The sequence below is a fragment of the Branchiostoma belcheri genome, unplaced genomic scaffold (genome assembly GCF_001625305.1).
Source record: "Branchiostoma belcheri isolate BF01 breed outbred unplaced genomic scaffold, Haploidv18h27 scaffold30, whole genome shotgun sequence".
In the NCBI taxonomy this organism is placed as follows: Eukaryota; Metazoa; Chordata; class Leptocardii; order Amphioxiformes; family Branchiostomatidae; genus Branchiostoma; species Branchiostoma belcheri.
Genome location: NW_017803910.1, coordinates 2,298,197 through 2,324,709, shown reverse-complemented (window position 1 = coordinate 2,324,709; position 26,513 = coordinate 2,298,197). Strand labels below are relative to the sequence as shown.

The 26,513-nt window shown below is 42.3% G+C and overlaps 4 protein-coding genes across 5 annotated transcripts; 1 reads left to right on the top strand and 3 right to left on the bottom strand.

Moving 5' to 3' along the window:
• Positions 1-204: 204 nt before the first annotated feature.
• LOC109474181 (arrestin domain-containing protein 3-like) lies at positions 205-5,112 on the bottom strand. The gene is made up of 8 exons (XM_019774433.1): positions 4,979-5,112; positions 3,919-4,072; positions 3,397-3,519; positions 2,793-3,022; positions 2,177-2,359; positions 1,444-1,635; positions 793-1,003; positions 205-396 (listed from the first exon to the last, which is right to left on the bottom strand). Exons 2-8 carry the CDS (start codon positions 4,034-4,036, stop codon positions 266-268), a joined length of 1,188 nt encoding a protein of 395 aa, XP_019629992.1. The 5' UTR covers positions 4,037-4,072; positions 4,979-5,112; the 3' UTR covers positions 205-265.
• A 1,444-nt stretch (positions 5,113-6,556) lies between these two features.
• LOC109474182 (arrestin domain-containing protein 4-like) lies at positions 6,557-11,724 on the bottom strand. Its single transcript, XM_019774434.1, has 8 exons — positions 11,626-11,724; positions 10,976-11,134; positions 10,345-10,482; positions 9,239-9,471; positions 8,821-9,003; positions 8,017-8,235; positions 7,603-7,753; positions 6,557-7,172 (listed from the first exon to the last, which is right to left on the bottom strand). Exons 2-8 carry the CDS (start codon positions 11,097-11,099, stop codon positions 7,039-7,041), a joined length of 1,182 nt encoding a protein of 393 aa, XP_019629993.1. The 5' UTR covers positions 11,100-11,134; positions 11,626-11,724; the 3' UTR covers positions 6,557-7,038.
• Positions 11,725-12,509: 785 nt separating this feature from the next.
• LOC109474195 (peroxisomal membrane protein 11B-like) lies at positions 12,510-15,299 on the top strand. The gene is made up of 3 exons (XM_019774449.1): positions 12,510-12,748; positions 13,674-13,783; positions 14,265-15,299. Exons 1-3 carry the CDS (start codon positions 12,693-12,695, stop codon positions 14,804-14,806), a joined length of 708 nt encoding a protein of 235 aa, XP_019630008.1. The 5' UTR covers positions 12,510-12,692; the 3' UTR covers positions 14,807-15,299.
• A 1,045-nt stretch (positions 15,300-16,344) lies between these two features.
• On the bottom strand, positions 16,345-26,322 carry LOC109474164 (ATP-dependent zinc metalloprotease YME1L1-like). 2 transcript variants are annotated; one of them, XM_019774412.1, is made up of 17 exons: positions 26,145-26,322; positions 24,341-24,478; positions 23,727-23,895; positions 23,506-23,604; positions 23,161-23,255; positions 22,621-22,756; positions 22,170-22,289; positions 21,703-21,831; positions 21,120-21,290; positions 20,541-20,693; positions 20,043-20,238; positions 19,562-19,674; positions 19,010-19,165; positions 18,508-18,659; positions 18,008-18,134; positions 17,502-17,575; positions 16,345-17,226 (listed from the first exon to the last, which is right to left on the bottom strand). In XM_019774412.1, the coding sequence occupies exons 1-17, from the start codon at positions 26,172-26,174 to the stop codon at positions 17,116-17,118; spliced, it is 2,169 nt and encodes a 722-aa protein (XP_019629971.1). In that variant the 5' UTR covers positions 26,175-26,322; the 3' UTR covers positions 16,345-17,115. The 2 variants fall into 2 exon arrangements, with proteins under 2 accessions (XP_019629971.1, XP_019629972.1); XM_019774413.1 differs by having other exon boundaries at positions 21,724-21,831.
• Positions 26,323-26,513: the final 191 nt, after the last annotated feature.

Sequence of the window (26,513 nt, the reverse complement as noted above, 5' to 3'; positions counted from 1 at the left end):
TGTAACTACTACTAAAAAACGGTAACTTTTTGGGATGAAAAAACTATTAAAACAAACAAAAAAACAAACAAGAACAAAAGTTATTCTTGACAAAACATATTTTTGACAAAATCACAGAAGTGACAAAATTCTTTGGCCTAACTACTAGTATTCTACTGTTTGTGAGAAGTACTGGAAATATGCAATATTACTGGCATAAAGATAACACTAAAATGTACAAGGCACTTAATACATGTATAAGATTGCTTCAGTCATGACGTGAGTCCTAAGCGTGCTTGCTCCAGTCATAGTAGGCGTACTTCGGTGCATACTCTGTGGGTCCCATGGTATACTTGTCCTCCTTTTCTTCTGCCAGTGCCACAGGTCCTTCCGTAGACACCGCAAAGTATGGTGGAGCTGTAACAGATCAACTCGTTAAAACACATATTGAAGCTTTATGTATGAATCATCCTAAATAGATACTATCAAATATCATAAAATTCCAAGCGCGAGCTGAGTACTCTCCAAGCAGAGGTTTAGGCTTTGGCTTATTTTTAGGTGTGTTGGGTATTTATAATATCAGGCTTTCTTTTTTGTAATGGAATTTTTTAATGCCAGCCCAAACAAGTATTTTTAGGTGTTCAAGCCTAAACCTCTACTTGGAGGCTGAATAAAAAGTTGAATTCGGTCTAAAAATGGGTACTGGTATATATTTGGCCAGAGGAGTTAGCTAGCCTGTATAGCTTTTCTAGTATTTATTCAGCCTGCAAAGGAGTCAGGTGGAGACTATGAGATAACCAGTTTAGTACATACGTGGTGCGCTTGGGTCAGTGGCTGTCTGGTAGGTCCACTGAGCGAAACCGAGGTCAGGGTACAGGGACTCATGGGAAGGCGGCGGCTGTTCGACCGGATGTAAGGGGAAAGAAGGGGCTTGTGGGTAATAACTCCTCAGTGGGATGGATCCGATGGTGATGGGCATCTCCAGCTCAAGGTTCTTGTGTAGCCCCGGGATGTTCACGATAAACTGCGAACAAAGAATAAAAACGTTTGGGATCATCCTACTACGTGATTACATTTCTTCGGGATTACGGAAAAGGCTGGGTACCTGGCCTGGCCTGGCTAGCTGGGCTGTCGAGCATGTCAGCCTTTTCCATAACCCCTACCAAGGACATTAAATACATGATTTTTAACCTCCTTGCCCCCACATGTACATATCAATGTCTATGACATGCATTTAGCTAGGATTTTACTTCGGATATATACCCACATATGTACACACATCATAGCTCTCAACTGCAAGGGTTCTGTACTAAGCCCACTGAAAGTAAGTCAGAAACAATAAAATCACAAAGCCTCAAAATACTTCTTGGAGGTTTGAAATCTGCTATTTCTCCTTACTTAAACTGTCTAACGTTTGGTGCGGATTTTCGTCTACGGCATAGCCCCGCATCTGTCCTTTCTTACCTTGACCTTGTACTCAACATCAATGATGTTGCAGTACCGTTGAGAGGAGGGAGGGATGGCGGGGATGGGAAGAGCTATGCCGCTCAGGTCAGCCGCGTCGTTCGCCCTGCAGCCCAGGGCTTTCATCTCACACAGCGTCTTCCTCTGCCGCCTCCTGTCTCTGTGCGGAGAGGTGGCAACGCATGTCGCCTTCTGTAACACAAAGTACATACCAAATTTGCTTAAACGTTTTAAATAAGTAGCTAAAAAGGAATGGGCCAAAAGTCTTCGGAAACACATTGAATTGTAATGTAAGAATGGCAATGTGCGTAATAAAAATACATCAATTTAATCTCTAAAATAAATATATCTTGGTATCGGACACCTTCCTCAGAGCTTCTGACTGTAGCTCTGCTTCTCGCCGCTATATGTAGCCGAAACGTAAGCAGGTGAGAGTCGATACGTATGCCGGCTGTGTGAAAAGATGCTTTACCAAACATGCGAAATTATTTTCGGAAATATCACGCTGTTCTCAGCCTGAGAACAGTGTGATATTTTCCAGCCCGAGAAGTGTACAAACGTGCGTACGAACCTGTCTGAGTTCGTACAGGCAGGTTCGTAATGTTTGGTGCAAATATTCCTCTAGGACATAGGCCCGCATCTATCCTTGCTTACCTTGACCTTGTACTCGACGTCAATGATGTTGCAGTACCGTTGTTCTCAGCCTGAGAAGTGTACAAACGTGCATACGCACCTGTCTGAGTTGAACGGTTGTCTCCTTGATCTCGGTGCCGCTGCCGTTCTTGATCGTCCCGCTCAGTCTGACGGTCTCTCCGGGGCAGTACGCACCCCGGTCCGTCTGCACCTGCACTTCGATAGGCGCGGAGGCAAAAGGCCAGAATCCAAGCGTTTTGGAGTCTTGGACAGTCGATGGTGTCTGTCATATTGAATATAGAAAGAAAGAAAGAAAGTTTATTGCAAATTCAAGCCCGATGGCTTATTGCAAGAATATGATAACAAATAAACAGTAAAAATGATAATTATAAGTAATGCTAAAGCTACTTAGTTATTGTTGGGTTTGATTTCTGTCTGCAGTGGAGTATGAAATGGTCGACATGTTGCGAGATGTATGAATTGGGAGGTGTTAATAGAAATGCATTTTTGTATTAGGCCGGCTGGGAAGGTGAATAAAGCTGGGGAACGTGTTGGTGACCATTTCAAATATCTTATCTCTTTCGGTGCTATAATGAGGACAAATAAAGTGCATTTCATCCTCCACTGCATTTCTGTACATTATTACATATTCTGTCGTTAACAGACAATTGCTTGTATCTACCCTTTTCTAATGTATGTGCGCCATTAAACCTTACCATAGCGTTCGGGTCCTCGTTGAGATCATACATGTCCAGCACAGTGAAGGCTCTCTTGGTCTTCTTGTCGAACTTCCACGGTCTGTCTATGATGGCCTCGGCGTAGTAACGCACGTACCCGTAACAGCTCTCAAACGAGGTGGGCAGCCCTGTGCTGGGGAGTTGGTACTCGAAGGGGTAGGTATGTTTGCCCATCGACAGTACCGGGGTCTCTCCGGACTCTGCCTGACCTGGAGAGAGGGCGAGAAGACGGTTCATTTCGAGTAGACGCTACTAGTCTTCACTAGACTGACAACGTAAGCAATAAAATTCAGCCAAATAATTCTTCTTCCCTTTCTTGTCGAATTCTACTATCCGTACCGCCGTAGGAAGGCATAGTGGAAGCTAACAGGGCCTAAGTAGATCGTCACATTACAAAGGGGACCTCTCAGCCATGTAGTGAGTGACTGACTATTAGCCTGGGTGCCATCCTCCGTAGTTTCCACAGGCTCCCTAATGTCGCTGGCTACGGAGGATGGCACCCAGGCTGACTGAGTATACGGAGAGAAACAAAATTAAGCAGAAAAGGTTCCTTTTGATGCAGGCCTGAGAGAGGGAGTGTTACCTGGCCCCCACAGGGTGACGGTGTTCTCGAAGTAGACTTCCCTGCCGGTGTACACAATCGTTGTCTTCCCGGTGGACACGACCCAGCGGCATCGGGCGGAGCCTTTCATCAGGAGTTTTATACCTACAGGTACCAACCAGACAGAGTGAATCGTTTTTCTTTACGCTTTATGGTCCCTTAAGATTGCATAGCATTGAAAACATATGTAGATGTTGCCATGATTTCGGTAATTGCAAAGCCTGAAGGGGCATTTCTTTGTGAGGTAAGATATCAGTGCAAGTCACCCCATATCACCTTTCTTGTCGCTGAAATCACCAAGTCTTTCCTGGGAGTCCTATGAAAGACGGGATGATTTCAACGACGTTGAGGATGGCTATGAGATCCTCAGAACGCCTTTTGACTCGATTTCTAAGTTAATACAAGGAAAATCTAATAAAGTCATTACCAATGGTACCATTCATAACAAGGGCGTAAGTACGTCGTTGAGTCAATCGAAAGTCGAACTGTACTTTCAGCACTTACCTCTCATCTTCATGTCTTCGTTGAGTTCCAGTTCTACAGTCCCCCGGACTATTTGCCCAGCTTGATACACGTCCATGTTCTTCTCGAACGTGATGTAGAAGGAGTTGAGAGCCGGCATGGTGGCTTCTGGTGGTCGAACGTTTAAATCTAGAATCTACATTGTGGGAAAATTTCACACAGCTATTAGGAATGTTACACGATGCACTCTATTTTACGTCATGGTCACGCTTGCAATCTGATTCCTTCTTCACCGAGGAGCGAGTTACCCAACTAATGTCAGACATGTTGGCAATGGCTAATAATTCACTTAAAGGTACACAAAAAGATCTTAGTGAAAAGGCAAAACAAATCTAGCTATACACAAGCTCTATATTTCGCATACACTTCCCAGACCCGAGTGTACGTTCTTCCTGTTGGAAAATAATGCAGCTAGCAGTTTTGACATTCGTTCTTTTTAGCGGCCTGTCGGTCTGTTTTGTTAAAAGCGTCCGGAAGTGCCCTGTTGGCCGTCTGTGTGTTTACCGTATCCAAGCTCCTGTAGCCGTGGCGACTCTTGAATCGGGCGTATTTTGCTGGCTGCCTTAAAGCAACCCAACTATGACGACTCTGTCGAGTAAAGGCCCCATGATCTAGTCTAGAGGTACCGTACTAAATACGCAAATGCGAGACAGGGGTCTACCACACTGGGGTCTACCATAAGTATTAAGGATTTAAGGGATTTAAGGTGTACAATTCCTGCGTAGTTTGCCATTCTCTTCATTCTTAGATTCACTATCTGTCAAGTACATCTGTTTTTGCTCAGCATATTTCCCATATTTACACGACATACATTATAAGCACGATAGACGTCGGTGTAATTTTGCAGGCAAACATCATCAAGTTGTGTAGGCCAACAATCGAGGCAGACTTGCTACAGGGTTTACCGTTAGCGTCACGGCACGTTAAGGTTACGTAAGAAACCGCACTGGGTCTACATACAAACCTTAAATGTAAACAAATGCAATCGGTTAACATGCTACAAGGTTAACCCTTACAATCCTTATGTTATGTTGTCACTCACCTGATCTCCTGTCCGTAACTGACTCGTTAACTTGTGAGGCCGCCCCTTTTTAAGCACTCGACACGCCCCACTGCTACATGTACTGTGGAATCTCTGACTCACGGAAGTTCAAAGGTCACCAGTGATTCAGAGGCACCTGTTGTATCGCGTGCCGCACTCGAGCCTTTGGGGATTTTCCAAGAGGTTGAAACGTTATGATAATTACCTTCGCCAAGAAGGTTATGTTTTCAGAGGCGTTCGTGTATGTGTGTGTGTGTGTGTGTGTGTGTCTGTCAACACGATAACTTGAGAAGGCTTTAATGGACTGACTTGATATTTGGTAGGTGGGTAGGTCTTGATGAGACCTCAAAATGATTGGATTTTGGGCCACCTGGCGGCTTGTCATGGTACTGCAGCAGAACTTCTGGTTTTGATATCTCATGATCCAGACAGGCTAGGGTGACGAAATTTAGATGGTAGATAGCTCTTGTGCTGGGGATGAAGTGACATGAGTATGAGTCCCCTAGTTGCTTGCTCTAGAACTGCAGGGGGATTTAAAGGACAAATGTTTAAAAGAGGATAACTCAAGAACCGATTGATGGATCATCGTGATTTTTGGTATGTAGGTAGCTTAAGTGATGCTTGACATAATGATATTACAATTATACAAATATTGATGTAATTTGCATAATTAATGAGGAAATTCTATAAATCAGCTGCATTCCATGATAGGAAGTTCAAGCTTGTAATATATGTTATTAAGAACGAGAGAAACACAGGCAATTATCGATTATGCAAATGAAGACTTAATTTGCATAATTAATGAGAAAATGTTATAATTGCATAGTGGTAACTGCCTGGAATTTCATACTCGGGGTGTTTGAAAGTTAAGTGAAGGTGAACATAATTAAACATAACTTATTCAAATAAGGACCACATTTGCATAATTTATGAGAAAATGGCATTCTTTGTTAAGATAAGACTGTCTTTTGGTGGAGAATATGATCAACAGACTGATATAATTCATGCAATTGAGGATCCTCTTTGCATAATCAGGGTGATTAGTATATTTCTTATTCATAAAGGCTAACATCATTTGGCGAAGGTATGAGATCGTGGAACTCTAGTTGTAATTTGTATTCAATTAATCGATGTTTTCATCACGAAAAATGACCTGTCTTTTCTTCTCAAACGTTGATAATTTTTGTCTCTGTTTTCAGCACAGAAGAAAGAAACTTTGAAAAAGATCGAAACGTTCTCTGAGAGTCACACACCCCAACTATCAGAGAAGCCAGAACGTCAGAAAACGACTCGGCCTTTCAACCCAACATCTGCTTGGATAGCTAGTTACGCAATGACGGCAATGAAAGGTCGTGGTGTCTCCCTTCTTTGTTGTCGGATGACATGAGTACAGTTAAAGCTAATGACTTAAGGGTCATGTGTTAGGTGTTTCGTAATCCACATTAACGGCCTACAGGACGTTGCCCTTAGACCCTTTTATCCCAGGTCAGTTTAAAGGCGCGTGCACACGGTTTTCGCAACAACGTGGCACTGATATTAGACACAAAAAGATACAAAAAGACATTGTAAAATGACAATTAACACTTTAATGAGGAGGAAATTACAGAACTATCTTATTACACTAACTACGTTTGCAAAATGCATTGTTGTGTTGTATGCTACACTGGTTTGGCACCTTTTGCTTAACCCACATATTTCCAATCGGCACACTTTTATTGATGAATGCATATCCTCATTAGAATATAGGAATTTATAGTAAGAATATTGTCAATTCGATACTTGTACATTTATACATCAAACTAATTATATATTGATGCATAAATACATAAAATACTCATGTATCAACAATTGATATACATTTGTACATATTAAGACCACGTTTAAATGAATCTGTAAAAATTGTAGCAAGAGTCGCGTACAGCATACTATACTCTTAACTTGCGCTCTTTCACAATGCTAGGTACCTGAAAAAAATTCGGGTATGATGCAAATGGTAGTCGCTTTTAAACGTTGTAAAAGGAAGGCACAATGTGATTTCAAAGTTTAGGTTAGAACAGCAGTTAAGGTTGCTTCCCATGCCAGTCGTAGTAGGCGTACTTGGGGGCGAACTCCTTGGGGCCCATGCAGTCCGTGCCCTTGTCTTCCTGGTCTTTCTCGATCTTCGAAGGTGTCGCGACCGCATAGTAAGGAGGAGCTAGAAACGAACGAGATAAAAGAAACAAATGTTATGTAGCCAAATGACGTCGACCAATCTGATGTTCACCATTTTGGTTATAATGCCGTAACGTCATGGAAAATGTGAAAACTGAATAGTCATCATGAGTGGTCCTTGTTTTTAGATAATTGACCCCTTGGCCGTACCATTAATATTATGCAGAGGGGTGGACTCCGTCTTTCGGTATTTTTATTAGGTGATTATAGCCAAGAGGTTTTAAATCTAGATTTTTAACCTCCTGGGTTGTAGCAACGGAAAGGCCTTATCACACCATAAACACATCGAGGCGGGTCATTGACCCTTAATTAGCACACTTTGATGCTTTCTTTGTACAAATGAACTGTTAGAATGTACTTTAAATATCACTCAACCTACCTGACGTTACTTGTCAGAGTCTATAGCTACTTACGTGGTCCTTCTGCGTACTGCGGCGGCTCTTCTACCGGCGCTGAGGGAAATGAAGGGGCGGTTGGATAGTAACTCCTGAGCGGGATAACACCGATAGTGATGGGCAGGTACACTTCCAGGTTCTTGTGCAACCCTGGGATGTTCACGATAAACTGCAAAGAAAGAAATATATTGGACAACATAAAAAAAAGGAAATCCTGAACCAGACGTCTGTCACCATGGTAACTAGTGTTGGGTTACATCATGTTGCAATTTTATAGCAGGATGGATTTAGACTGTCTGACCATATACTAGTACTAGTATATAAAATGTATGAATGTGTTTGAGTAAGAATTAACAGAGCAAACCATATGCGAAGGTAAACATTATGCATTTGCTTAGCAAATGTTACCTTTCTAGTTAATCTTTCTCTTACCTTAACCGTGTACTCAACACCTACGATGCCGCAGTATCGTCTCACGGAGGGAGGGACGGCCGGAATGGGAAGAGCTATCCCAGCAGCACTCAGGTCGGCCGTACCCTTGGCTTTGCAGCCTGCCATGGTCTTCACTTCGTTTAGCGTTTTGCTCTCGGTCTTTGTCCTAGTCTCGTTGCCCGCCCCCCAGCGCTGGCCGGTGGCAATACACGTAGCCGTCTGTAATTAATGAAGCAGGGTTATTGAAACATCAATTACCTACGAGGAATTGTACAGAATGAACTGAATATTTAACCACGTAAACACGAAATCAGAGATTTTTAGATCTGGTGTATTCGGCCGGAAAGTGCTTTAGGTTTCGAGGATACATTGCAACTGTGGATGCATTGGAACTGTGGATATGAGAATGCCCTGTACTGTAGAAAGCGTACAGAAAACAACAATTCGGAGATCTCATACTTTCTCCCTCTAGGACAGACTAAACCCAGCCTTTACCATTACAACCTGGCATAAGGTGCATAAGGACCATGCGGCCTCACAGACACACGCACCGGCATACCAAAAACAATACCTCCATCTTTCAAGGAGGCAAACATATATAACTTGAAGAGAACAAGTGAGGGGATGTTTATCAAGCTCAAAACAAGATCCTGTCTTAATCTCCAAGCATTTTCTGTGGTACAACGGGAGTCTATATTGGCCGCCTGTATCCACTGTGGGGCGGTCAATGCTTACAGGCGGCGAATATAGACTCCCGTTGCCCCACAGAACCTGCTTGGAGACACGAGATTAATGCTGTCTAACCTGTATGAGCTGCACGGTTGTGTGTCGGATGTCTGTCCCGCTGCCGTTGTTTATAGTCCCGCCGAGTCTGATGACTTCTCCCGGACAGTACGCACCCCGGTCCGTTTGGACGTTCACCTCAATCGGGTCGGACGTAAACATCAACATGCCGAGCGTCTTTGAGCCCTTGGCGATCGATGGTGTCTGTGGATGGAGTGTTTCTTTAAACTTATTAAAGGGTTTTGAAATGGTGAAGGAGAAAGAATCAAAGAAAGGGCTCGAGGTAGAGCTACAAAATCTGTGACACTGAAGAGATTTCAAGATCAAATACTAGCATCCAGTTGCTTGCCGTAACTGTTGTTTTTCTTTGGCACACAACCCGAATCTTACTATCCCTAACCCCTTAGGAAGGCTTGGTAAAGGCTAGTCTATCCCTTACCGTTGCGTTCGGGTCCTGGTTAAGATCATACGTGTCCAGCACGGTGAAAATTCTCTTGAATTTCTTGTCGGGCGTCCCGCGAGGCTGGTCTATGATGGCCTCGGCAGAGTAGCGCACGCGCCCGAAGGTAGTTTCAAACGATGTCGGCAGCCCGGAGCCAGGGAGTTGGTACTGGAACGGGAACGTGTGTTTCCCCGCCGGTAGCACGGGGTTGTAGTTGGTCTTTTCCTGGCCTAAAAACATCCGAACGTCAGCCACAAAAGTGTTAATGTAGAAAAGTTCTTTATCCGCATCTATTTGTTTACAAAAGCCAACGTTCAGTGCACAGTCATTATAGCCTCGATAAAGATGACAGACGGTCATCGAAACGTCGGCTCTTGTAGACAAGTAATTTCGAACAAAAACAGTGACATTCAATCATAAAATAAGCCCAGTTTGACGATCGAATATTATGGTGACCACGCCAGAACGCAGAAGTATGCCCCAAAAGTGGATGCACACGTTGAGACGTTAGCGGTGGTTCAGTACCAGGGACAGCACCCACCACTGTGCATACGCCTAATACGTACATTAAACAATGCTATAAGCACGGATTTCTCGACAAATCTACGAATTTTGCCCCTTTACTTGTGTGAAAATCACATCCAGTACCTACAGTCAAAATGAATCAGTGAATACGGCAGAAATGCCCACAAATACTTATTTATGAAGATTTACCACGTTTGTGGAAGGATTGACATAACAGGTGACTACCACCTTTTCAAAGATGTCAACCCCGAGACCGGACTGTAAGGTTTGAACCACTCACACCGGGAAGGTCCCCTACTCTTTTCGATAAGTGCGGTGGGTTCTTTAACGTGCGTGGGGTGTGACTCTCCCAAACACGGGACCTCCATTTTACGTCCTATCCGAGGGACGTCCCTAGCCAAAGCTAGGTACTCATTTTCACCTGAGTAAAGTGAGGAAAGTCGTGTAAAGTACCTTTCCCAAGGGTACAACGTCGGGGCGCATGTTCGGAATCGAACCCGGGTCTCCCCGCTTCGTAGTCCAGTGATGTACCACTACACCACACGACGCCACAGAACACCAACTAAAGAGACACTCACTCGGAGCCCAGAGGATCTGCGCGTTCTGGAAGTAGATTTCCCTGGACACGAAGGTGACGGTTTCGTTCTTGGACACGCTGTCCAGCCATTTGCACGACGCCTCGCCCTTCATCACGACTTGGATACCGGCTTCTACCACTGTCACAGGACACAAGATATCAGTTATGGGAAGGGCCATACCCCCTCCCCAATTTCTGTCAAAAGATTTGCTTCTGTCATAATTTACTATCTCAGTTTCATTGGCGTCCATGTCATTTTTAGAACAGAATCAGAACAGAAATATGCGCACTTAACAAAAGAAATATTGTTCATGCATATTATGCAATCTAAGAACTATGATATAATTGAAAAAAAAATGCTAATTTTGCAAATATTTTCAAAACAGAGAAGAGATCTTGTACATATATGATAGTAAATTAGTAATTATACTTGTTATCTAACTTAGTGCCCCAAAATCTATGCCTTTATTTGCTTTAATGAGTGGATGAATGTCGATTGAATGAATGACAGACCTTTATTACTTAGCTAAGTACAGGTGACAGAGACATTTCACCATACAAAAGTAACAGAGATATCACACTACACATATTAATGCGTACTACTATATACCGTTAGACTACTTAATACGTACTTCTCATCTTCATGTCCTCACTTAGCTCTATCTGGACCTGTCCCTTGACGATCTGGCCGGCCTGGAACACGTCCATGTTGTTCTCAAAGGTGATGTCAAAGCACCGCAGCGCGGTGTCAGGCATGGTGGTTTGTGTTGAACAACCCTCAAATCTGAAAACTGCCACGGAAAGATTTTTGTTAGATTTTTATTCCAACATTTCATGTTGTATCCAGAACCATGCTTTGTCCAGAACAATTCTCGGGATAGTCCCCGCGTATCCAGAACCTTGCCAAGGGCAAATCTACGTTCTTGGATACGCAGAGAATATCCTAATAAACGTATCTGAACCTGACCCTCACCCATTCAGATATAGACCTAAAAACATGCGCGATTCTGGATTACATATTTGCATTTGCCACTGGTAACTGAGCTTATATATGTTCGAATTCGCCCTGTCTTGTCAGGTGGCAAACAGGTATAAGCCAAGTTTACTGAGGTCAAGTTGGCAGCCATCTTGGCAAGCCAACCACAGTTATACAGGTAAACAAGAGACGAACGAGAACAACAAAACTTAAGTAAAACTGTACGTACGACTTCGTAAAACGTGATCTATATGTTTCTGTGTACTTGTTAGACCCGTGTACACAGGTGTCCAGGGTGTTGTCTACCTTAAGACGGTGCTGCGAGGTGTGGTGGCCGTGGCAGTGGCGTCTGTTTGGGACGTTGTACGCTCTTAAGGTCGACCGGACACGCCCCAATGCCTGCCGTGTGAGTGTGACGCATACCGTGAGGTCAGAGTTCACCTGTGCTGTTGACACCTGTTGTGATCACGTGGGTGCCAAACGTTAACCTGCCAGGTTGTATTAGCCTCTATCAGGCTTAGGGAAGTGGCTGGAAAGAAGAGTAGAAATTTGGGAGTGGCAAACTATTGGGCCAATTTATACTCTTTCTAGCCACTTCCCAAAGCCTGATAGAGGCTATTTAAAGGATGTATACCAATCGCGTACTTTGTGTTCTTCAGAAGTTCTATGAGAGCTAATCAAACAATTTATGGATGATGCCCTTGCTGTAAGAAACAACATATGGTTATTTTTAACTCTATGTAATTATTTAGGGTTCATCCCTCGTATCATATTTGAACAGATAGATGCACTTCAATAGACGCGAGGTCAATGTTTTACATAACATTTCTCTAGTCATCAAAAGACATACAATAACAGAACAAAGGAGCAAGAAACTATACCACAGATCAATTGAATACAAATTTAATACAATAGAGATAAAGTAAGTTACAAGTGCAAATCATAACAAGAAATTATAGATTTGAAACGTATTTAGACACGATGATAGCTTGCATTAATGAATTGAATATATCGATTGCATACATACATATACGATTGCATGACGAAGCTTATTCCTCTATCATACTATGGTTTATGTCCATATATTCCTGGCGTTGTTTGCATGAGTGATGACGTAAGGCTGTCAAACAACTTTCACATTTCTTAGCCGTAAGAACATGTACCTTAAAGCGGGTTTAACGTCCTCCGTGTCATTGACCTTTGACCCCTCGCCCTACTTCAGATTTTGGACACGCGGGTTTTAAATCGTGTTCTTGCCGGCCCACGCGGCCACAAACGTGCCGTGCTGGTGTCACGGTCGTCTCAAGTACCGGGGCACAGTCGTGCGACTTTATAACGACCGACTTACGCGGTAAGACCGACACAGCGACATTATGGAAGCGTTTATCAACTTCACGGCACAGACCAAAGGGCGAGACAAGCTCTTCAGGTACGTATTAAAGGGGGAGGGGCGGTCATTTAAGGTTAGACTTTTTTTGTGTATCAAACCTATTTAGCCCTTTGTCTTTTGGATATACGAGCAACCTAGAATTTTCTGGGCTATTCTAAATGGACCAGTCACTAGTGCCCTCCTACGACCAAATACCTCATAATTTTGATTCTAGGCTGTACACATTGATCTTGATGGGGTGACCTCTTTATACATGACTTGAATATTTCGCTGCCTTTTCATGTATTACTAAATGGCATGTTTACTGTGTTTTTCGAAATCGCATCTCTTAACCCTATAATATCTAGAGAGGTTTTCGATGAAATTTTGATAAATGAAGGCATTTTAGAATTAGGTATTGTTTTAGGCAGATTGGATTACACTTGTCTAGTCTCTGACCTGTTAAGGGGTCAGTGACCGGAATGTCACAAAAGGGAGCCATTTGATTGGCCAATGACTGGGTCAGTGGTGTCTGGTTACTTGTTTGCAACATTATCATAAGCAAATATGACCTTATATTCATGGCTAGCAAAAAATGGAAAAAAAAACCTGTGCTGAGTGGTTTATTGAAGAACTTATTTGTTTATTCTTGATTTGTTATCAGCTACACAATGCCTATAGGCCTACATCGTAATATATAACATTCAATTGGTCAAAAGCAAATAAAGCATTGTATAGTTGTACTGTATCAGGTTCATGATGTATTCAGGACTTCATTTTGCAGAAAAGTACCAACAAAAAGCTGATGATTATATTTATGATATGAATATTACACTTAGTAATATTTAAAAGTAGCATCATCCAATAAGAACAACAAGATAAATGAATACAACGTTATACATTTTAAAAGCCTAGGGCATCCCTTGACTGACTTAAATAGTAGTACATGTACAAAATATTCAAGCAACCCTTTTTCTACTTTCAGGACTGTGCAGTATGGCAGTATCTTCCTACGTGCAGTTTTTGGCAGGACCAACACTGACGTTGTGACCAAGATGAAAAAACTGGAGTCTCAAGTCAGCATGACAAGGAAATGTAAGAATCCTTGCACCAATACCAGTTTCGGTTATGCCACCCTTCCCTTCACGGTCACTTCAATGTGTGCTTGTATTTGTTTGTTTCACACGACAGGAAAGACCCCTGCTGTTTTGAGCCCAAAAAGGGGCAATCTTGTCCAACTTTCTTATGTCCATCGTATGAGAATTTTCTTTTACACAACCAGTAATGACTCTGACATTGCTTATGTTTCGATGCTCTGACACCTTCCTCAGAGCTTCTGACTTGAGTACTTCTTCTCACTGCTTTATGTAGCTGATCTAGTAGCCTGACCTTGGCCTGACTAAATTGCTTTACTGGCTGGTGGGCCCATTAACCCTTGGCTGAGAGCTTGTGTAAACACAGGCTAGCTGATGTAGGTGGTGTTAGGAAGGTATGAGACGTTACTGATTGTGTAATTTAGAATATGCCAACTTCCTATGTTCTACCAACCTGCTGATGAAACTGTTTTCGGCTGCAGTGATGAGGTTTGGTAAGAGTCTGGACTCGTTGGAGGCGGCACGGCGGGCGTCCAAACTCCAGGACGAGCTTCTGCGGGTCTTACTGACCGCTAGTCACGCGAATCGTTCCGTCTTCCTCCTGTTCGACCATCTGGTATGGCTGGGCCGCGCCGGGGTGATACAGACCGACGTGGACATGTGGAACTGGCTCTCTCTGAGATTCTGGTTCCTCAGCACTCTCCTCAGTCTACTACGTGATCTATACGGCATACAGAAGGCCCTACAGATAAAACACCAACAGCTGAACTATCCTAACGGAACAGTTCATAACGAACTGCGACTGGAGGCCAAAGTGAGACAGGAAGCGTTGAGAAGAATCCTGGTGGAAAACCTGCCGTTGTGTATCGATACGTCGAAGAATGTTTGTGATATCGTGGTTCAAATGACCAGGTTGAAACTGATCGAGGTTTCTGATGGGTGGGTGGGGTTTTGTGGGGTGGTGTCTTCCATACTGGGGATTATGGTCATAGCAGATCCAACCTTGAAACTGACTCCATCCTAGATTTCTTACATGATTTTTCATGGCTATTTAGAAAAGAGGGAGCCTAGATAGCAATATTATCATCAGGAATTAATCATATTTTTATGTCAGTACTGTAATCTGAGGTGTTACAAGGGCACAGAGTTTCAAGTACTGATTTGATGATTTTGGATCCAATGAATCCAATATTATGCTTACATTTACTGGGAATTTTAAAGATGAAATATGACATTTTGTCCAGTATGCAATTTTGTACTTTTATACTTCCAACATGTACAATAAATGCTAGCTAATGTCTTTTAAACAGTCAACGATTGTGGGCGAAGATGTGCAAAGATGTTCACTGAAATTTGAAGATTTGAGTGACAACAATTTTAATTTGTAATTTCATGCCTTTTCTGTTCAGGAGTGTTTATCAAACATCCATTGTCATATAGTTGCAGAATAATGTAGTAGCAAGGTAAAAGCAATGCAGAATAGTGGCAGGCAAGGTCTGCTTGATAACATTGTATTTTATGGCTTTGATAATAAATGATCTAGTGCATGCAAGCTGTTGTATCAATTTCTATTGTTGTACATGTAGCAACAAAGGCCTTTGAACATGGGGTCATGTGGTAGTGTTTGGCTCAGACCCAAGAGGTGATGCCCTTGGGAAACACACTTTGCACGACTTTCCTCACTTCACTCAGGTGTAAATGAGTACCTACATTGTAGCTTTGGTTAGGGACGTCCCTTGGATAGGACGTTAAATGGAAGTCCCGTGTTTGGGAGAGCCACACCCCACGCATGTTAAAGACCCCACCGCACTTATCGAAAAGAGCAGGGGTCCTTCTTGGTGTGAATGGTTCAAACCTTACAGTCCGGTCTTACGCAGCTTGTACTTAACTGTACAAATGTACAAAACAAAGGCCGTTGAACAACTTCTTATATTAGATACCATGTTTATTGCAATGTGATCAAGACACAGAAATACAATGGAGCACTTTTTTTACCCTTCATAATCCAGCTTTTCCATTGGGAAAGATACATGAATTACTGTCCACCTGGCTCTATCCTCAACACATGTATAAGATCACTCCATTGATCTACATGTTTGCAACAAGAGATTTTTTGGCATATCAACACATTTTCATATCACTATTGTCTGAAGTATGTTAACTTAAGTAGAATGTGACCATTTATGATATATATACATATATATCATGTGCAATTTGTTGTATTCATACTTATGATATTATTCTGCTTTCTTGTCTTCACAGATACACGTGTATTTACAAGGTTACTTCTAAATTATACTGGGACTCATGTAGTTTCCTAGTAATACTGGAATATTACATCCAAGACTGTTCCCAACTTATGACTATTGTGCACTTTTGTTTACTAAAATATCACAAAGATGCATGCTTTAACTTAAGAGCAAAAGCCAAGCAAAGGAAAAGGGAAAAGTCTAGAGTGAAGTTCATCTAAGGGTTACAATATGGATGCTAGCCAGACAAAGGTTTTGGCCACAACTACATTCCACAAAGATGGACTCTAACATGGAATTTATAATCATCATCCCACTTTTAATGTCAATAAGATAGCAACTAACATTGAGGTTACATGCAGTGAAGAAAGTCCCTGAAATAAAAACTTACAAAAGAGGAAAGCTTCAAGTGTACTAATGGCAAAAGAGCACTTTTCTTTACAAGGACAGGACAGTTGGGGAATTGCCTGCCATCACAAGAGCAATCTATCCTATCGGTACCACCCCTAGATGATTGCTTCCTGCTAATTTTGCCCAAATAAGTCTGATACTGGACTAGTCCACCTTGGGTACAGGTGGGACAGGTTATCTTCATAATGTCGTGATCCTTTCCACAGGATCTCCCCATTGGAACAGTCCAAACCAGAAACGGGTGGGGACAGCCTTTGTTGATCATCTGTTTTCCAGCTGCTTCCCGTCCAAGACTTCTCGGATCTCATCTGCGGTGAGCGTCTCGTATCTCAGCAGTGCCTCGGCCAGCATCTTGTGCTCCCGGGCGTGGGTTTTCAGCAGATTCTCTGCACGTTTGTACGACTCCTGTCAACATGAGAACACTACAAAGTCAGCTACAGGAAACAATAGCATCTGAATTTGTTTAGACAGTCCTGTCACACATTCAGAACCTTCCTCTGACCACCAGCTGACCAAAGTTTGGAAACAGCCTCACCAGATTTAGGCCGTACTACCTTTCTATACAAATCACATTCAATTTCAGTTAAATATGCATGAAATTTGACTGCAAAACACACTCTACCTACTCCAGAACAGCAGCCAACATGTATCTTTCATCCAACACAACAGCCCGTTATATGACCTGCAGACATACACGTACCTTCAACATGCTTCTGACTTCAGTCTCGATCATGGCCTTCATTTCCGGACTCTGACCACTTTCGCTGGACACCATCACTCCAACCTGCAACAAGCAACAACACATCAGTCTACAACATACAACACTGCCACAAGCTCTTCAATCTGAATCTGTAAATGAGTACAATGAAATCATTCCTTAGTAAGACATTGGAACCTTTATTCTGCCTGTCACTCATACTGGCTTGGCCAATGTGGCTTCTTCAGTGGCTAAGGCTTGAATTAGTAAACTAGATTTCATGTGAACTTTCTACATATGGAAAGTGAAACTTTATTTTCACATCTTTTCACTATGCGTGAAAACACAAGAGAAAGCTGTACCTTCTCACTCATGCCAAATCTTGTCACCATCATTCTTGCAATCTTGGTTGCCTGCTCAAAGTCACTGGATGCACCTAAAAACACACGGGATATGTCAATATGTCAAGCCACCCTAGCAATTCGTGACAGAACTCTGACACCTCTGTAAATGTTGTTTAAATGAGGTATGAAACATACATGTATATGCCTATGCATAAGACAAGAACATTTCGATAAAAGGCTTAACTCATGTTGCTTCACCTATACATCAGAGATATGGATCAAGGAGCTTTCAGCTTTGCCTACTTCGTCACATATGGCTGTTTTCAACTTTTGGTCACTTCAATCTGACAAAAATGTCCACTTATAAGATGTAACTATTACAATTTTAGGTTGTCCAATGATACAACTGTTTCCTCTTTCGTATACACATTGACATACAAATACATATATACACAAACACACACACACAAACATATATACAAACACACACACTCGTATACAAACACACACACACATGTACACACCTGTAGTGATATTATCAGGTCCAAAGATGATTTCCTCGGCCACCCTGCCCCCCATACAGATGTCCATCTGGGCCAGTAGCTGGGCTTTGGTCTCGTTCCACTGGTCCTTCTCAGGCAGGAGGGAAACCTGAACAAATATAGATCCATGTACGTCTTATATCATTTCATTGAAATAACCAGTGGACTAGCCCCTATTGTAGTGCTTGAGAGGCCCAAGGGCTGTATTGAGGTATGGGGAGGAGTTCACATGGTCTAGCCAAAAAAAATACTGCTCTGGTTATCCTTACTCACATTCATATACTTGTATATGGCAACCAGCCTGTCCTGCAACTTGCTACATAATGTAATCCAACACCATAGGTGTTACCATCCAGTTACCATGGTGACAGCCATCTGGTCCAAGTAATTGGATCTTATTTCTTTGTAAAGGAAGATGAAGAAGAAACAGAGCAAAAACAATGTTTTCTTTCTGCAAAGGTTAACAATAAGAACTATCTTACATGTCCCAAAGTTGGCCCCCTGGGCATGATAGTAGCCTTGTTGATGGGTGTGGCATCTTTGGTGTAGTAAGCCACCAGCGCGTGGCCTCCCTCGTGGTACGCTGTGATCTTCTTATTCTTATCATCGATCTGTGCACTCCGTCTCTCAGGACCTGGGGGGTGTCAACAGTGCTATTTCATACAATGCTGAATAACAAAACATTGAAAATTATCTGCACCAGACACATTTTACCTGCACCACTCAGAATTTAGTAAGTATGGATCATACTGAAAGCTGGTTGGAAACCATTGCCATTATTTCTTTTATACTTCATTGATGGTAACAGTCAATGCAGCAAATAAAAATTCACATACACCTACACTTGAATATACAATGTGTACCAGGAATACTTGCACATCTCCTATTTTACCGTTAGATTACTACATACATGTGGTATTTTGAGCCCTGAGGAGTACATGTAAATACTAAGAAACAGCCCACGTGTTTGCAGCTGTGTCTTACCCATGAGGATCTTGTCCTTGGCGAACTCCAGGTCAGCCATGGTGACAAACTGATGCCCGACCGACGCAGCGTGCAGAGCTGCCTGGTTCACCATGTTCTCCAGGTCCGCCCCGGTAAAACCCACCGTGCCTCGTGCCAGGATGTCCCCATCCACATCTGTACAGCACAGGAAAGACGGTCTTAGTTAGTAACTCGAAACCCAGATTTTTCACGTTTTTTGTCAGATGTTTGGTCAATGTTGCATCAGAATTTTGCCTGTAGCAGATGATATCTTTTCTGACACAATATTTGAAAACTATAGACAGGATGTCATCCTTAAATACGCAAATACATGTACCACCTTAAACGAGATATTCTGCCAAAGTGCAATGCACAATGTATTAAGGGTTTCTAGCAGGCACAGTATGTTCTGAAGACAATATGCTGCTGTAACTAGCTATTTGAGGTTTGGAGTTTAAATCCTAACCTAGAACAAGTGCAAAACATAAAATTTCAAACAAGTTTCTACTCAATGCTGACCATGAATCTTGACCTATAGGACATTGACCTCACCTGAGTCCACCTTCACCTTGCCCAGGTATAATTTAAGGATCTCCAGCCGACCTTTGACATCCGGCCGAGGCACGGTTACGGTGGTGTCAAACCTGCCTGGACGTGTCAGTGCCCTGGAAAAATAATCCAGACTCTAAGTCTAAAACTTGCTTCAAAATACATTAGCTAGTAAGTAAATAAACACAAGGTATGGATGGATTGTCATGAAATTTAGTAGGTAGGTAGGTCTTGATGAGACCTAGAAATGATTAGAATTTGGGCCCCCTGGCGGCTTGTTATGGTACTGCAGCTTGTTATGGTACTACAGTCCATCTCATGATATGAACATGCCAAGCTCACAAATTTTGGATGGTAGATAGCTCTTGTACTCAGGAAGTGACATTAGTTTAGGTTGCCTAGCCCACTTGATAAGTGCAATTTTTCAAACACGTTTGAGATATGGCTCTTCTAACATAATGTCAAAGTTGTAACAGGTACATACGGGTCCAGAACTTCCACAAAGTTGGTAGCTCCCATGACGATGACCCCCTCATTCTGCTTGAAGCCGTCCATCTCGGCCAGCAACTGGTTGATGGTCATTCTGGAGTAGGGGTGGACGGGAGAGTCCACTCGCTTCCCCCCCACCGAGTCCAACTCATCCAGGAACACCACACATGGCGCGTTCTTCTTAGCCGCAGCTGAAGGGCAACAGTTCACAGTCAGGGTCACAAAGTTTTGGATGGTAGATAGCTCTTGTGCTCGGGAAGAAGGGACATGAGTTTGGGCCCCTATGCCTAGCAGCTTGTTGATAGGTGCTACTTTTAAAAACATTTTTGAGATATAGCTAACACAGATTGAAAGAGTTCACAGTCAGGATCACAAAGTTTTCCAGAACCCAGGCTAGAAATAGTGTTTTATGCATACCTGCACTGGTGCAGGTAATCTTATTATCACAGATATGTTGGATGAAGATAAAATTGTGAGGAAAGTCAAATCTCACCGAACAGATTGCGTACTCTGCTGGCTCCCACTCCCACAAACATCTCGTCGAACTCTGACCCGCTGGCGTAGAAGAACGGTACATCTGCCTCCCCTGCCACGGCGCGCGCTAGCAGGGTCTTACCTGTGCCAGGGGGGCCAACCAGCAACACACCTGGGGGAAAGTAAGGTAATACATAACGTTTAATGTTATGAATAAATTATTTAGTATATGATTTTGATTTGTAATTTTATGATATTTATTTGCATGTACATAGTAAAAGCAATTTATAAAATATATATTACAACATATTTTGAATACTATTTAACCCTCTCAAACTTCAGTTCACGCATTTTCAGAAATACAGTGTATTCACAAGCAAACAAATGGACTGGTCCAAGAAAAAGCCGTGGTCCTGATACATTTCAGTTGTACATTTCTAAACTTAGCTTGTTGGATCACTTCAGCTGAAATCTAAAAAAAAAACATGAAGAAAATCCCTACGTACCGACCCTGGACTGAAATCAGAAACACAACATTAATTTTCCTAGGCCTCACAGACATTTCAAAGTTCTTCCACAGATGTACACACTAACTAACCCTTTGGTAGTTTTCCTCCCAGGTTGGTGAATCTGTCTGGGTCTCTCAGGAACTTCACCACCTCCTGTAGCTCCTCCTTCGCCTCCTGGCACCCCTTCACGTCGTCAAACGTCACGTTGTTGTCCTTTACTGCCTGTACCGACGTGTCCATGCCAGAAAAACGCAGCCGGCCTGTTGGTGCAAGAGGAATGCAGGGTTCTCACCAGGATTTTTTTTACAGTGTACACATTTTACAGCACACAGGAGAGAGTAAGAAAAGTTGAAGAGGTGGAAAATCCAAGGGCCGGGCTTGATAATTAATATCAAACACTAAGGGGGATAACAATGTTTCCAGACCATATATGCAACAGATTAGTGAAAATGAAATGATAAAAACAACTCGAAAAGGAAATGTTGGTAATATGAAATAACTTGTAAGGTAGGGAAGGATGGATAATACCAATCAAGAAAAAAAGTCTAGATGAGTTGAAAAGAAGAAGGTATACAAGGAAAAGGGGCTGGAGGAAAATGGAAGGATGGAAAGAGAAGCCAGAGGAGGTATAGATAGACACAACCACCACAGAACACCATGTCCTCGGCTAACCTGACAGAGAAGAGGTCCCACCTCTCATCTCAGAGGTGAAACTCATGGCCAACAGGTTGATGAGGATGATGAAGATGATGGTGAAGACCAGGGTACTGCCCAGGGCTCGCATGAAGTATGAGGTCCACGCTGGAGAGAAACATAGGTTAATCATCAGCAACGTTAGCATTGTAAGTTTTCAGTACAGTGACATAAGGACCACTTGGCCTATGGGATCACATTTTGCCATTAAGAATCATGTCTATATAGTGTCCACACATTATAGACCAAATTTTATCAGTCCCTTGAGTTGTCTTGGGCAGTTTGGACTGATATTTATGTATCACCATGTGAGGTTTATGTACCAACTTACACTACATTGTACAAGAACATAAATGATCAAGTACAAAACAAGCCATGTCAAAGCAAGTTACATATTGAGGACTAAGAAATCTTACAATAGATACTTGAAGCATCTAAAGTCTTACTTGTTGTCTTTGGGACATGTTCCTTTGACATCAGAAAACCTTCCTCAAACCCCCTCTTGAAGGCGTCTTGGTCTCCACCTCCCTTCACACGACTGGCTGCAAGTTTGTTCACATCAATTCCTGTAGGACAGTTTTAGGAATTTGACTGGGTTTCATTGGGACTTAAAGTGACATGAGACATCTTCACACTGGCATCATGATCATCATAAATGTGCTTAACATGACAAAATTTCATGAAATTCAGTCACACAAATTCTTTTTGAACCAGTAAAAACTATGTACATTTCTGGGTATACTTAACAAAGGGAAAATTAGACCAGTACAAAAGTAAAAAAAAAAACAGCTGGTTTTATAAGTCAGATGATGCATTGGTCAAAACTTACTTTCTGAAAGTTATTACTCCCCCTCCTCAAGAATTATAACTTTTAACAACGAGTTGCCAGAGACTAACCTTTGAGTGACTGTGCCTGTGCCATCAGGTAGCCATCGGCAAAACCAAACTTGAAGGCCTCTCGGTTTCCCTCCTTAATGTTGTGTTCCTTCACAATCTTGTTCACGTCAATGGGCTTATCTTTAGCAAGGGTCGACTAGTGGGAAAAAAGACAACATAAAAGAGTGATGTTATGCTAGCAGAAACATGTCTTCCGTAATGACTAATGAACGAAAAATTTCAACCATGACTTAACTATTAAATATATATGGTCAGACTGGAGTCTAAATCCCTCCTGCTACAAAATTGGAACATGATGTAACCCGACACTAGTTACCTTGGTGACAAACATCTGGTTCAGGTCAATGACCTTTTGTGTTTGGAACGGAAGAGGAAATAGAGCAAAAACAATATGTTTTCCTTCGATATACATAATCATCAATTGTCAAAGCCACATCCAACCCTCCATGCAACCACTGCCACTGAGACATGAAACATACAAACTCACCAGTAAGCCACCCAAAACAATACTTCCAAACCCAGAGTAAAAAAAAACAGTACCTTCATGCCAGACAGAACCCCGGTTGCTTCCTCTTCCTCCATTTTGAGTTTGCTGCGCTGAGCTCGAGTTTTGAAGCCACGTCTCTGCTGTAAAACTGTCAAGGGGATGATGAAGGCTTATCAAAACATTGCATGTTGCAAAGACACGGACAAAGAATACAATAAGTGGCAAAGCAATGTGATCCAGTCAAAATTGCCCTGAGGAAGGAGACAGACAGTCACCGAAACGTCGGCTGAATAAAAGTCTTGGTTGTGTAAAAAGAATCTCTTTATTCAAGATAATTGACTTCAAAAAGTGTCCAAATCCTACATGGACCACTTTAAATCACACAGATCATAGCTTACCTGGGGAGATGGGCAGACTAGGTTGAATACTGATGTGAGCTGGCAGCAGGCTGGACATATTTCTTCTGGTATAACTCTCGAACAACCGGGGAGGCATGCCTAGAAAACATATTCAACAGCACTCAAATAAGGACATACAAAACCAAATACACACTGAAGCGAAAACATATCACAAAATCATATCCTTCTTAATTTCAAGTCAGTGCTTACTGCTTACTCACCATGCTTATTTTCAAAAAAGGACTCTGCTGAAACATAGCTGGTTTGCCAGTGGCTGGGTTTTCTGTCCAACAGAGGTGCGAGGGCTGTGGGTAAGAGGTTATTGACCTCCTGGGTGATGACAGAGGGCGGAATCCCCGATAAACCGAGCTCCTTCAATATCTGAGACACCTGTGAAGGAGAAAGGGTCATAACATAAGTTATGAACCATTTTGTCTGTGTCTTAAAGGCATCCAATGTATTATACTACATTTTATAGGGTGGCAAAAGAATTTCAATTAGAAAGGTAACATTTGCAAAGCAAATGCATAATGATTACCTTCGCATATGGTCTGCTCTGTTAAGTCTTACTCAAACACATTACATATACATGGTCAGGCAGGAGTCTAAATCCCTCGTGCTATAAAATTGCAACATGATGTAACCCAACACTAGTTACCATGGTAACAGACAGTCTGGTTCAGGTCATTGATTTGGTTTGGAGAAGAAGAAGAGGAAATGTAGCAAAAACAATGTTTTCCTTCAGTAAACATAACAACTTGTCAAGTGAAATATGTGATATTAATATACATGAAATCCGATGACCAACACAAGTTGCGATGTTGTGAGTACTTACGCTCGCATCCGACACCGTGAACTCGCTGTGTTCCTGACATTTCTTCTGTTGGAGTCGTTGCCATGCCGACGTATGACAGGTTGCCGAACTCTTCAGAGAGTTGAAGACATTCACCACCTGAGACAGGGGTGCAATCAGCTGGAGGAAAATAAATACTTGTACTTTGGTTGATTCCATTTCTTTATCATTCGATGATAATCATGAATTGAGTAACAAAATAATACAAGATCACATCCTAAAATGCCTGTTGATATACCATGAAACCATGTTATGTATTTTGTTGTCCACAATACCTATAATCCTACATGTTTGTAAGATCAGTAGTACAATTTATTATCAACATCATTTGCATATTACCTAACCATATAATTTGATGCGTCAAATCGGTAGTCTGTTGAGAAAACAAAGTCTTCGATTCACAGTATGGCAAGGCAAGGAAAACTATTTTCAGTTTCTGATGGTTTGACCTATGTGCGCACGTGTATAAAATGATGTCAACTCCAGCTAGCAAGGACGTCCAAGGCAGATACATGTAAGAGGGTCTGCATGGGGGGGTCCTGGCAACGGTTAACGATAAATTCGGCAGGGCCGATAACGCTTAACGGTAAATTCGGCAGGGCCGATAACGCTTAACGGTAAATTCGGCAGGGCCGATAACGCTTAACGGTAAATTGACAGGCTTTTTTTCGAGCTGCACTGGATTTGGTATCTCGCTTTCTGAGAAAAGGTGATCACTGACAAAATTACGTATACCTTACATGTAATGAAGCACGCATCAAAGGTATGTGTTCCCTGTGTTCCCCACCTGCCCTGGCCCCCGAGTGCGTCCACAAATAAAGGGGAGTCCGAGTCGACGTTGGCCAGGGCTCTACCCAGCTGGACTTTTTTCCGTCCGCCCAGTTTTACCGATGGATTTTGAGAGGGAGCGCCGAAGGCGCTAGTCTAGGGGGGTCCAGGGGGATGCTCCCCCGGGAAATTTAGAATTTTTAAGCCTTCAAAAACGCAATTTCCCGCATTTTGAGAGGCAAATTATGGTGTTGAGAGTGTTTGTCGGTCCTTCTGATGTTTTCATATTTTTACTCATTTTGTTAATCTTGTCTGTCAAGGTTGACGGATTCGTAAAAAAAATTCTGTAACTCTCCGCAAACTTCCGGTATTTGACGGAAAACTGGTGCTGGCTAGAGCCGAAGGGGACCGAGCGCAGAAGCGCGAGTCGAGCGCTAAAGGCGCGAGCAATGTAGGGGGGTCCGGGGGCACTCTCCCCCGCGAAATTTTGTATTTTTAAACGTTTAATGACGCATTTTCCTGCACTTTGAAAGGCAAAATTAGGTGTGACGAAGAATTTTTCATTAACGCTTAACGCTGAATTTAGGATGACAAATAACGTTTTACGTTGAATTAAAACGACCAATAACGCTTCACGATGAATATACTGATAACGCTTAACGTTGAATTAGAGCGGGTCGGCAACGATTAACGGTAAATTAAAACAGCCCATAACGGTTAACGAAAAAGGGCATGCAGACCCTCATGTAACGTTTGTACATAACTTGGGAAATACACTTTTCAAGTCGTTCAGGTCACATCAGAAGGAAATTTCTAGTCTGAAGACAATGTGTTTCAACAATATCTACCTTACGTTGAATACTGAATCGGCATTTTGCGAATATTGCTCAGATTATGCAATGATTTTTCGTGGTTACAAAAGTGGGTTCCTCAAAAATAATCATAATTTCACTTGCTATTATGCAAGGTTCCTTGCTTAGAAAACGATATAAAACGACGATATTCCGAGCTTGCTTACCTGAGGCTGAAGCCCGCTGACGGAAAACATCCCTCTTCCTTCGTACAGACGTAATAATAAAGGTTTCTGACGTAACAAATCCTCAAAACATCACAAAATTTCACGATTTTTACACGGGTAGATGACAAACCGGGAACAAGATGGCCACATTAATGCGCATGCGTTTTATGTAAAAACTCTCCTTCCCAGTACCCCAAGTTTGTGAAGTTACAAAATTGTGATTCATAAAACAGAACATTTTCAGAAATTTTTTAAAAATCTAAAAAAGAAATGTCATTTTAGAAAGATATGGCCTATATTGGCGTCTTTTACCCAGTTTACTGTTTACTCGACGTTCATAGCCTTGAGAACGAGAGCTATTACATCACT

Coding starts and splice junctions, on each gene's coding strand:
- LOC109474181 (XM_019774433.1), bottom strand. CDS start 4,036: ATGCCGGCTCTCAACTCCTTCTACATCACGTTCGAGAAGAACATGGAC. Junction 1,636..2,176: donor CAACCGTTCAACTCAGACAG/GTGCGTATGCAC, acceptor TTTGTGTTACAG/AAGGCGACATGCGTTGCCAC. Junction 1,004..1,443: donor ATGTTGAGTACAAGGTCAAG/GTAAGAAAGGAC, acceptor CTTTGTTCGCAG/TTTATCGTGAACATCCCGGG.
- LOC109474182 (XM_019774434.1), bottom strand. CDS start 11,099: ATGCCTGACACCGCGCTGCGGTGCTTTGACATCACCTTTGAGAACAAC. Junction 9,004..9,238: donor ACCAGGACCCGAACGCAACG/GTAAGGGATAGA, acceptor CTCCATCCACAG/ACACCATCGATCGCCAAGGG. Junction 7,754..8,016: donor GTGTTGAGTACACGGTTAAG/GTAAGAGAAAGA, acceptor CTTTCTTTGCAG/TTTATCGTGAACATCCCAGG.
- LOC109474195 (XM_019774449.1), top strand. CDS start 12,693: ATGGAAGCGTTTATCAACTTCACGGCACAGACCAAAGGGCGAGACAAG. Junction 12,749..13,673: donor GGGCGAGACAAGCTCTTCAG/GTACGTATTAAA, acceptor TTCTACTTTCAG/GACTGTGCAGTATGGCAGTA. Junction 13,784..14,264: donor AGTCAGCATGACAAGGAAAT/GTAAGAATCCTT, acceptor TTTCGGCTGCAG/TGATGAGGTTTGGTAAGAGT.
- LOC109474164 (XM_019774412.1), bottom strand. CDS start 26,174: ATGTTTTCCGTCAGCGGGCTTCAGCCTCAG. Junction 23,896..24,340: donor TCACGGTGTCGGATGCGAGC/GTAAGTACTCAC, acceptor TCTCCTTCACAG/GTGTCTCAGATATTGAAGGA. Junction 18,135..18,507: donor GGGGGCCAACTTTGGGACAT/GTAAGATAGTTC, acceptor ATATTTGTTCAG/GTTTCCCTCCTGCCTGAGAA.